The sequence below is a fragment of the Actinia tenebrosa genome, unplaced genomic scaffold (genome assembly GCF_029948245.1).
Source record: "Actinia tenebrosa isolate PJP-AT-01 unplaced genomic scaffold, QUT_ActTen_1.0 PGA_scaffold1__47_contigs__length_23844297, whole genome shotgun sequence".
Lineage (NCBI taxonomy): Eukaryota > Metazoa > Cnidaria > Anthozoa > Actiniaria > Actiniidae > Actinia > Actinia tenebrosa.
Genome location: NW_028292578.1, coordinates 19,078,781 through 19,090,947, shown reverse-complemented (window position 1 = coordinate 19,090,947; position 12,167 = coordinate 19,078,781). Strand labels below are relative to the sequence as shown.

The 12,167-nt window shown below is 36.7% G+C and overlaps 1 protein-coding gene across 2 annotated transcripts in view; it reads right to left on the bottom strand.

The window, feature by feature from the left end:
* Positions 1-12,167, bottom strand: part of LOC116293955 (heterogeneous nuclear ribonucleoprotein L) — a 36,289-nt gene that overhangs the window by 15,012 nt on the left and 9,110 nt on the right. For both annotated transcript variants that reach the window (XM_031701456.2, XM_031701457.2), the window contains exons 2-4: positions 6,269-6,452; positions 924-972; positions 126-164 (exon numbers count right to left, since the gene is read on the bottom strand). In XM_031701456.2, the coding sequence (XP_031557316.1) occupies positions 126-164; positions 924-972; positions 6,269-6,452 (272 nt within the window). The remainder of the gene's footprint in view (positions 1-125; positions 165-923; positions 973-6,268; positions 6,453-12,167) is intronic.

Genomic DNA, 12,167 nt, shown 5'->3' with positions numbered 1-12,167 from the left:
TGACAACTGTCAAGCAACATCGCGTGCGTTTTTTTCCCCGCCAGTATTTTTCTCTCGAGTAAATTCTGCACGCGCGCGAATAAGCGACGTCTATGGTTTATGGTATTACCAGAACTGAGGCTTACCTGAGAATAAGTTACAACAGCAATGGCTGCTTCTAAAGTCTTTAAAAGAAAACAGAAGATCATGTTTAAGTCATGTTTGAGTAGGGATATAAGGCATATACATGGGATTAAAGCAATTTTCTTTTACATTCACTTGCTTTTTCTTTAACGATAATCTCGTTGGGAAATCCGTAAGCTTATTATGCTTCATTTAAACAAATTGAACGAAAAGCCATCACTTGGGCAAAAACAAATACAACGTGTACAGAGCAATTTAGCTAAAGATCTGCGTCTTGCCAAGTATTATAATAACTGCAGACAATGTGATCCAGCTGAAGATTGAATTATTCAAGAAATTATTTGTAATAGAGAAACAAGATACGAAAAAAACGAGGCGAAGCATGGATAGACATATAGAAATTTATTTCCAAAGTTCTACTTAGTCAAAAAACGTGTAAATATATGCGATTATCACTGCAAAACGGGTTTAACAAAAATTTTTGTTCAAAAAATCCTGCTTTCTTTCATTCTTTCCCCCCGCCTTTTTGTTGGCCCTGAATGTCTGAGGTTCAGTCGTAATGAAAAAAAAAAAAAAAAAAAAAAACGATATTTCCCTCCCTTCTTTGTCTTGTCTTTTTTCTTTTCTCTTTCTTTTTAATTACTATTTCTTTTGATCTATATCTATCTTTTTCTCTTACTTCTGTCTTTCCTTTTCCTTTTTTTCTTTCGACTTTCTTTTATTCATTTCGTTGTACAAGTTTTTTCATGTTCAGTCAAATACGATTTTTCCTCTGCTTTTATTCCAAAGTGTAAACTTACCTCGAATTCTACTAAAGCTTGTCTTATCTTAGGTAATAATGTAACATATCTGCAAGAAAAGAATTAGTAAATCTTAAAACGAATTGAATATAATAGGATAAGAAACACTGATATTAAGAAAGGAAAGAAATCAATATTTACAAATGGCTAAATAAACACAGTAGCAATCTTAACTATTAAGAGATTAACAAATAACAAGAAAGGATAAATAAATAATATAATTCACGATGTTTGGATAAAATATTCGAGTAAACAAAATTTGAGTCGTTTTTTCCTTTATTTATTTTTTATTGCTTGATTCAAAATTAATAATCCAGATGTATAAAGGCTAAGTAAAAGTAAACAAGCCATGTCGGGTTCATCGTTTTAAAGGCTTTAAAACGGATTAACGAATAATTAAGTATTACGAATTTTATGAGATCGTCTTTACGCCGGTATTTTCCCGCCACGCTGGCGTCCGCGTCAAAAAAGGCGGGAAACAAGAATAAACTTGAGCTAATTCAATTAATCTGAATGGAATTAATATAGCTGCAGTCATAAATGCTGTCTCTTGCTTGTATATTGAAATGGCGTTTAATAATATCATCGAGAGGGCTCTTTATTTGGAGCCATTTTTCTTAGATTAGTGAACGATTGATTAGAAAGTTAAAAGTATGGAAAGAGAGAGTACGTACATCATAAAAAAATGCCGCGGTCGGGAATGCAATGAATTTTTCAATTATTCCGATTTTATAGTAATAAAATAAACTTTCCGTCGAAAAAAAAAACTTTATTTACAAAATGGACATGGACTCCAGAAAGATTCAGAAAAATATTTATAATTTATAAAGAAACGAAGACAAAAACATTTTAGACGACAAGTTAATCATATTTTAGGTTTATATATTTTATATTTCTTATCTACGACTCAATTGACAGAGGAGAAGAATGAACAAAACCGCGGTGCGCACAAAAGAACTAGCCAGGTCAGGTTCTGATAAATTTGTTCAACTTTTTTAATGGCAATTAAATTATGTTTTACTGTCGTTATCTTAGCGGAAAACCTGCATGAAACTTCACAACAACCACAGTTGGTATCCGGAACGCACCCGGTTGGATTGAGTTGAGCCATCTTTTTAAACAAGAAACTAAACAAACAGATAGCAGTTAAAGGAACTAAGAAACTGTTTCTCAGCATAAACAATTTAAGATAAGGGTAATCTCCAACCACGCTGTATGTATAATTTAACAACATGATTGAATCAACCAAATGAAAATGGTTGGCGAATAAACAATATCTGCTTTAATGACTCTCTCAGATGTAGAAGCACCCCGCTGCCGAAACACGAGCAATTTTAGGTTATTATTTTGGACAAAAAGTCTCAATACAGCTGTATTTTCACGTGGACCGACTGTCTGCCCTCAGGTCAAAGGCTGTAAACTTTTGCAGCCTGAATGCATGGCGTTTGCGTATCCGATCAATCAGGATACGTCTTATTTCTGACCCAAATTCAATTTCAAATGTCTTCAGGAAAAAAAATGGGCTTTTTTTTAGTAAAAAAAAAAAGATATGGAGAGAGATGAAAAGAGGATAAGAAATGTGGTTTTTATGTTATATCATATTTGAAAGAAAAGAATCGAAATGTTTAAGAAATCCTATGTCGGTCCATGTTGAGTTCTCTCCATGGCTTATGCTGGTGGAGTTCCTGTGGAATTGGTGTGAATTTCGCGCCAAAACGCGAGCTTGCCTTCCCAATTCTAGGACTCGTTTAGTCCAGAGTTGGACCCAATTTTATCGGTGCGCGCGCGGCGGAGACTAAGCGAGTAGAGGAACTGAATAGATTGAGCTTTGGTAAGAATTATAGATAATCAGTTAGAGAGAAAAATGGGTCCAGTTCTGGACTAGGACAAGTTACGTCCATTTGCTACATACGTAGCATCCCTAATGTTGACCCTTTATATAATTTTTTTCTGATATCATTTGAGAGACATAGGTAAGATGCATGGGAAGATTTTAGCTCAACCAAAATGCAGAGAAAAAAACGGGACGCCACCAATTCTTTCTTAGGAAAAACATTACTTTTACATAACTGCCACTTTCATTCCCTTTGAAAAGATTGCAAACCACCTAAAGTGAACATCCAACATGGCTGCCACTTTTATTCCCTTAGGAAAGATTGTAAACCATCTATATTGAACACCTTCCAACATGGCTGCCACTTTTATTCCCTTAGGAAAGATTGCAAACCATCTATATTGAACATCATTCAACATGGCTGCCGCTTTTATTACCTTAGGAAAGATTGCAAACCATCTATATTGAACATCATCCAACATGGCTGCCGTTTTATTCCCTTAGGAAAGATTGTAAACCATATATTGAACACCATCCAACATGGCTGCCACTTTTATTTCCTTAGGAAAGATTGCAAACCATCTATATTGAACATCATCCAGCATGGCTGCCACTTTTATTCCCTTAGGAAAGATTGCAAACCATTTATAGTAAACATCATCCAACATGGCTGCCACTTTTATTCCCTTAGGAAAGATTGTAAACCATATATTGAACACCATCCAACATGACTGCCACTTTTATTTCCTTAGGAAAGATTGCAAACCATCTATATTGAACACCTTCCAACATGGCTGCCGCTTTTATTCCCTTAGGAAAGATTGCAAACCATCTATATTGAACATCATCCAACATGGCTGCCGTTTTATTCCCTTAGGAAAGATTGTAAACCATATATTGAACACCATCCAACATGGCTGCCACTTTTATTTCCTTAGGAAAGATTGCAAACCATCTATATTGAACATCATCCAGCATGGCTGCCACTTTTATTCCCTTAGGAAAGATTGCAAACCATTTATAGTAAACATCATCCAACATGGCTGCCACTTTTATTCCCTTAGGAAAGATTGTAAACCATCTATAGTAAACATCATCCAACATGGCTGCCACTTTTATTCTCTTAAGAAAGATTGTAAACCATCTATATTGAACACCTTCCAATATGGCTGCCACTTTTATTCCCTTAGGAAAGATTGTAAACCATCTATAGTAAACATCATCCAACATGGCTGCCACTTTTATTCCCTTAGGAAAGATTGCAAACCATCTATAGTAAACATCATCCAACATGGCTGCCACTTTTATTTCTATAGGAAAGATTGCAAACCATCTATATTGAACATCATTCAACATGGCTGCCGCTTTTATTACATTAGGAAAGATTGCAAACCATCTATATTGAACACTATCCAACATGGCTGCCGCTTTTATTTCCTTAGGAAAGATTGCAAACCATCTATATTGAACATCATTCAACATGACTGCCACTTTTATTTCCCTAGGAAAGATTGCAAACCATCTATATTGAACATCATTCAACATGGCTGCCACTTTTATTTCCTTAGGAAAGATTGCAAACCATCTATATTGAACATCATTCAACATGGCTGCCACTTTTATTTCCCTAGGAAAGATTGCAAACCATCTATATTGAACATCATTCAACATGGCTGCCACTTTTATTTCCTTAGGAAAGATTGCAAACCATCTATATTGAACATCATTCAACATGGCTGCCGCTTTTATTACATTAGGAAAGATTGCAAGCCATCTATAGTGAACAGTATCCAACATGGCTGCCACTTTTATTACCTTAGGAAAGATTGCAAACCATCTATGAACATCATCCAACATGGCTGCCACTTTTAACCGTATAGTAAGCATAACCAACATGACCACCACTTTGATCTAATTTTCTTTCTTTCTTTTTTCCTCTAAAAAAAGTTGCTGTCGTCAAAAATAATAGGTTCCAAGCCATAAGAAAATTTGCTTATTGATTAGCTGATTCCATAAAGATTTGAAGCAAAATGTAATAAACGTTTACAGCTCTTAGCCTTTGAACTCTCTTCCATAACCAAAACTACCAGTAATAGCCATTGCTGATGTCCCTATTGGATGATCCTGGCTACTCACTGTAAACCGGTTCACTCACATCAACTTCTCATTTCAATTTTTTTTTGACAATATTTGCCACGCCCATTATGTATTTAATTTTACATCACGGGCTCAATCCGGCGGGATCCGCATTACAGCTTATTTCTCACGTCACGGTCGACCGGACCAAACTAGGTTAACTGGCTTGCTTTAACATTTGAAATATTCAAGGCATTTGTTTTTAAGAGCTGTTCTAGATGTGTGTTCGATAACCCCGTAGCCAGCTTCCGTGCTTAGGTCGGTGTTGTGCTACAGCTAAGTTCAAATTTATTATTATTAGTTTTTTGTTTTCTTAATCCTTCGCATCTTTTGAAAATGAATGCCCATTAAAAACCCCCACTTATGAAGATTACGTTGGACGATTTTACTCGAGTTTACAAACAGAAAAAAGTAGCTGAGCACCTTATCCAGCCAAAGTCAGACAGAAATATCGAATTACTCTAATTGAAAGATTGTAAATCAGACATGCCCACTTGCCTCCATAAATAGCACTAGAGTTTCTGAGTCAACTGCTTCTATTTATGGAAGTGCAATCAATCATATTTTTATGGTCATTTCACGGTCTACTGTCAGTCTTCTGTCACACGCATGGTTCGATGCTATTGAATGGGAGCTCCAGAGGACAAAATCTCCTTTGATCCACTTGTGTTTAATCGAGCACAGAATTGAAAATCGTTCACAACAAAGTTACTTCAACATTCATATTCATCGACGTCTATTTCCGAACTAATGTCTGGCTCGCTTTCCGCAATAAAAGACCACGTTTGTTTCGACCCAAACAATCGATCCCCGATACAAACCAAATGTCAAAATGAATAGAACGAATTGCACCCACAATGTTCGTTATTGCTTGCAGTATTGTAAATACACAATAGTCGGCTTGACTAGACTAATATGACTTACTGACTCACTAACGAGTAAAGTTATCATGTTAGCAATTTTGTATATTTGGATTTAAGTGAAACTTGGTTATTGATTCAAGATATAATTGTCGTATTTCCGATGAAGTTCCAGACAGCCAATCAAATAAAAACTTCAAACACTTTCAGTCGTGCCATGGAGATTCAAAACGAAATTACATTTCTTTTAAATTGCGGTTCTGACTCACGTCCGCCTGTTCGTTTATTGTACCGAAGTCTAATCATGAAATCCAGAACCACACTTCTTATGACTTTATTTCCAATTATTTTTACATCAAATAAGCTCCAAATGCATGAAAATAGCGTGCGATGTCATGAACACAATTTCGATAGGCAAAATCCACTAGAAAAATATTTTCTAAGTCACGATAATACGTCCCCTTTTAAAAGTGGTTGTTTTACTTAAGTTAAATAAAATTGGTTGCTTTACTTACGTTATCTTTCCAAAGGGTTGTAAGACTTGTATAAGATCTGTTTCTTTACACCCGTCTGCGACTGCTCGACAATGAATAACTCGTGAAGGTGGCGTATTGTGATGGGCGATGTTGTTGTTGTTTGTCGAGAGAGGAAAATGACTGGACGAAGATGTGACTGAAGATAAAGTTGTTGGTGAGAAAACTGCGACAAAATAAAACAAAAAGTACATAAATGGCATAATTGAATAAACGAAACAACAGGAATAATAGTAAGCTAATTAAGGATGTCAACCGAAGTTGTGCAGACGAATAAATATATTTTTTGGGCTGCTTTTGTACTTCAATTTTTTTCTTATAAATATTTCAAAATTTTCAAATCAAATACGAGAGAAGTTACAGTGGGTAACCTGGTTTGATAGTTTCACATAGTGAGCAAAAAAAAGTGATTGTTTCTCAAAGATTTCTTTTAAAATAATGACTTCGTATTTAACCCATCATTATTGCCGCAAAATTTCTCGTTTCGATTCGCAAGATTCAACTACGATAAATATTAGTTTTTGATTAAACTGAGATCTTAAGTAAACGGCTTTTGAAAAACCAACAGCGATAGCCCTGCAGCACATATTAATATGACCTAATGAAAGACCTACCGACGTCGTACAACAAAGGTGTACGTATGACTGTGACTGCAGTCTATAATCAGTCGAACTCAGTCAAATGCTGGAGGTCAGTTTAGTTCTCGATCACTGATGTAGAAAGCGCCTATACTTTTGATAAGTGCATGGATTCTAAACCAACCAGATGAAGCATGAACGAGAATAAAAAGATCGTAAATAAGCTCCAGACTAGAAGCTACTGGGAGACAGCGAGAGATGGCGAACGTGAATGTAAATGAGTGCCGAGTACTTTCCTAAACACTTAACAGAGTACTTGAATTAAACGAGGGCCCGGAGCGCCATTTACAGTCAGATCAGTTTGCTTATAATGCCTAACCGATGGCTTATTAATAACTATTTATCTGTATTAGCAAAATATGGTCAAAAGACAGATGGTATTGTTAATGGAGACAGCACAGAGTGACATATTGCTAATGAAGTGCTTGTAAAAAGATCAAAATAAATACGGCCGAGAAAAATTTTTCCTTCAAGGTCGTTGCTCTGAGACAATCTCACCTCCCTGGGTAATATTATGATCATCTACTGAAATGAAGAATTTATATTTTTAATCAGATTCTAAAATACTGCTTCAAAGATTACTAAGAAGCAAAATGCACGCCAAAAAGCTAAGACGCAAAGCTGATAAAATCTCGAAATTTTTGAAAAATGAAATGAGTATTTGACGTTGGAAAGAGGAGAGCGATTACCAATATCAATATTTGACAAGATTATTCTTTATGATCTCACGTCAGAGCCAATATTTGTCATCGAAGCAAAAACACGCGCCAATAACCGTGTGACAGCTCTGTTGTCATGGTTACGCTACACAAAGGAGGCTCAACTTTGATTTTGCTTCTCGGATTTGGAATATGATTCTCTAATACTTAACAGTATTAGAGATTCAAGATCGAGTTACGACTAATTGACATGACAAGAACCCCAAAGGCCCCCCAAAAGAATTTACCAAAGGTGTGGGTATTGCGTAAAACCGTTTAACTTATGACCGAGATCTCGCTACGCCCATGTCAAAAACTGATGTCCAACGGCGTTTTCAAGGTGTTCTGACCAAACAAACCAATGACTAATCATTCCTGGCCAATACCATGGTAAACGCCTGCAATACTAGCACATTCCCAGCGGCAATTGTATTGGCTTTCATCCTTTTAAAATGACCTAAGTTCCTTAGTTACCAAAGCTTTCTATTTTAAGCAATGAATGTGGGAATCAGTTAAGACATTCATCTAATTGCAGTCGGAAATTTAATTTGCTAGTGTCACTTTAATTTTTTTTTTGTGGGTTTTATTTTGGGTTGTTTCGGCTGCTTTTTTGATAAGCACCGCGTTACATATGAAATACATACTTGATCTTGATCAATCAGACCTTGTTAATAAAAATCAATTAATCCAATAAATGTGATGATTAAACGACAAGGTATCCTCAGAAGGGTAGAGTGAGGAGGTAATTTGCATCGTAATATCTCCTTATATAGTCTCGTGTCTTCAATCCAATATATGTAATAAGTATACAAGACAAGTCTACGGTATCCTCAGAAGAGTAGAGTGAGGAGGTAATTTGCATCGTAATATCTACTTATATAGTCTCGTGTCTCCAATCCAATATATGTGATGAGTATACGAGACATGTCTACGGTATCCTCAGAAGGGTAGAGTTAGAAGGTAATTTGCATCGTAATATCTCCTTATACAGTCTCGTGTCTTCATTGTAAAGCGGTTATTTGGCTGTTTTCGTAGGTTTTTCAAAGCTATATATTTTATAATAATTATTTCCTAATATGGTAGCACTATTTTACCGACTTCCTAATAAGGTAAACCGCTCCGCCTGAGGCAATGGTGGTTATTAATGGCGGGAACTCCAACTCTGAGGTATCTTAGATCTTATTACATGAAGTAAAGGTTCCCTAAGGCACGAGAAAAGTCAGTTTTCCTTGCGGTATTATCGCTATAGTTCTGCTGTTTGTCATATGCAATGACTCCTAAATATACCTCTTAATTTACCTTGGGTTTTATGTGTTCCCCAATTCAAAACATGTGTCATTCCCTAGAGTATTATTTCTTTGTTTAATGGTTGCGCAGGAGAAAACACACGATTATTTATGGTATAACTCTAAAAAAGAATATTATTCTTAAGACATTACCCCCAAACTAACAAGCTAAAATAGTCTATTGGGATCAAATCGTGGTCATGCCAGACTGACCCGAATCGACAAACTCATTCGGACAGTTCATCTTGCAGCACGTCCCTTTAACCAAGGTGCATTTTTTTACATTTCAATGCACGTGTCATTCCCTTCAGTATGGCATCTTGTTGGTATCGTCTCGCTGTTTAATATGTCCTTTGCAGTTAACGGACACGTGTCTGTATTGGAGAGCAAAGTTATTTTAAACTCATGATTCTTTTTAGCTACTTGTAAAGAACTGAATAAAACGATGTGTAACCAGTGCGTTACGAAATGCAGTTTTATTACGATCTCTCGAAACAGGTTGTAGAAAGTTTGTTTGCAGTCCAGTAAATTTCAGCCATGGGAATCAAAATGTTAATTCATTTGCTCTCAGTCAAATAATCAGCACGTGATTACCAAGCTTCAAAGGGTTGTGGAAAAGGAAATAATGCTCAAGAGAACTCATAACACGTGAATTGGATTGAGGAAAAATTAATAAATTACGTGTGGTGTAACTTCACCGATTTTTGAGCTGAATTTGAAAAGAATCGTATATTTACCTGTGGTATACGACTGAGTCTAGCAACCCGACCGTCAAGGCTGGATTTTTGATGGTAACACCTGATAATGATTACATCAAGGGTTATCGAGCTCACTACAACAGTAATTGTACGACATTGACGGCAGGTCACGAATTACACCAGCTATCAAGATTTTTTACTCTTGTGCTATTATCAACGGTGGCAAACTTCAGGCTCACTGTACTCATACTATGTGGCACCATCATACAGATGTATCTACATTAACCTTAAGCTGAGACTAGAGCAAGCTGAGACTATTACCAACGGTGGCCCACATCAAGCTCACTGTACTCATACTATGTGGCACCATCATGCAGGTGTATCTACATTAACCTTAAGTTGAGTCTAGAGCAAGCTGAGACTAGAATCTAACTTGCAAACACGCCCTAAGGTACAACAGGTTTTAGATTACGAGAAGTCTAAAATCTTTGATGTTGATATATCATGTTTGGTGTGTTGAAGGGTATAAGGACTTCCAAAACGAATGAGTCAACTTTATGTACGCCCTAGGGCCGCAAGATACAAAATCACGTCTCCTTTAGTTATAGTATCGTGGTTTTGTAGTATATTGAAGGTAGAAGAACCTCTAGCTATTTTTTACTATTTTCTCACACAAATTGCTTTCTTCGTTCATTCTTTCTTTTCTCTTTCTTTCTTACTTTCAATTTTCCTTTTTTTCCCCCCTTTCTTTGCCCTTCTCTCTATCGCTCTTCTCTTTGCTTGCCTGCCTGCCTGCCTGCCTGTCGTTCTTCCCCTTTTCTCTCACTGGGACTTCAATAAGCGAAAAAACTAAATCAAACTTAATTTTTGCTCACGCAGCAACCATTACATCAAAGCCTTGAATACAGTCAAACCTTGAAATCGTTTGTCGTAGAAAAAAAAAACACTAGAAAATCACAAGAAGCCCGTCCGTCCAACTAATATATCCTGTCTCTGTTTCAAGTCCTTACATTAAAAATATCCACAGTTAAAACACTACTTAAGAAAGATGATTCCGCGCTTCCGGGCGCGCAATGTACTGATTTCCAAAAAAGCCCGTCATCATTTCTCCTGTAGGCCTAATTTATCGTATGAGCAGTGGACGACACGGCAATTTGTAGCCGTACCTTATCTTACCCTAGACTTAACAACGCGTTGAGGTTGGGTGAATTACTGGAAGCCAATGGGAAGCCTTTTCAATTGTAAGGGATGTTATGCCCTGTTCTTCCATGCTGAAATTCAGTACTGTGTGTTTCCCACTCCGTACGATAACCATTCTTATGGGAAGCCATTTCAATGTTACGGCATGCTGTACCGTATGTGCTGAAGTCAGCCAATGACCATTCTTAGTAAAAGCCATTTTGATGTTATACGTTAGGGGATGTCGTAACGTGCAAGTGCTGTAAGACAGTACCGTACGTTTGCCACTCATACGTAAAAAGGCTCTAAGGCAGGGAGGGCCGAGATCGAGAGTTAAACTTTTAGTAGATTTTAGTAACATCCCGCTCTGCGGTGCCAGTTAGGCTCCGAAAAATAAATTATCGTTTCTCGACGATTGTCTCGAATGAAATAGGTGATCAAGATGATCTATTGGCGATACATTTAGAAAGAATTAAAACAAACGCCGCCTAGTCTATGAAGGACTAAGTACTCTGCGCGCCGAACTAAGTACCAGTACCGGAGTATCTAGTTTCGTAGGTAGACCCATTTTGAAGTGAAGTGAAATTATTCATAAAAAATCTTGCTAGTAACTGAATATCGAGTGGTAGAGATCATAAAAAGGACTCAAAAAATTACAGATCACTGCATCACTGAAATAGGATAAAAGCAGGTTTCTGTGTCTAACTTAGTCATTGGATTGCATACGTTTTCGAACTGGCTCCTCCATGAGTTACAGCTTGGTAATCAAATACTATCAAGCCCGCCTTTTTCGCCTTGGTGCCACAGATTCTCGTCACTGCCAGTTTTGGAAAATTTAGAAAAGGTCTATTAGTTTAATTATGAATCGTCACGACTAGAATATGGCCGCCAGGAGATATACTTAAGTATATTAAAGATTCCTGTTAGTTAGCAATTAGTTCTCGAGCCCCAAAGGGCTATTGACTTATAAGCCATGAGGGCGAGAGGTCTATTTGCTTTAGTCAAATCCAACTAGATGGTCAAATATATACTTTTCGCTACTAATAGGGTATAACTTTTAGCCTAGTAGTAGCTCATCCAATCAGAGCGCAGCATTGATGATAGACCACAGCTTTGATCTAAAAGATGATAAAGAAGCGGCTTGCAACGAATTACTACGACAAAAAAATAATAGATCTTCAAAAGATTTAAAAGATAATGAAGATTATTTTGACGAGTTACATGACATAAGCGCGAGAAGTCTAAGTACTAACAGTAAGAGAAAAAGCGTCTGTTCATGTCAGATTCAAAAAATGGCGGGAAACGTGCGGTGGTAGCCCCAGGTGTAAGTCTGTTAGTAAAAATGATCGCAATGAAAAAATTATTGCTAACTTTTGGTCATG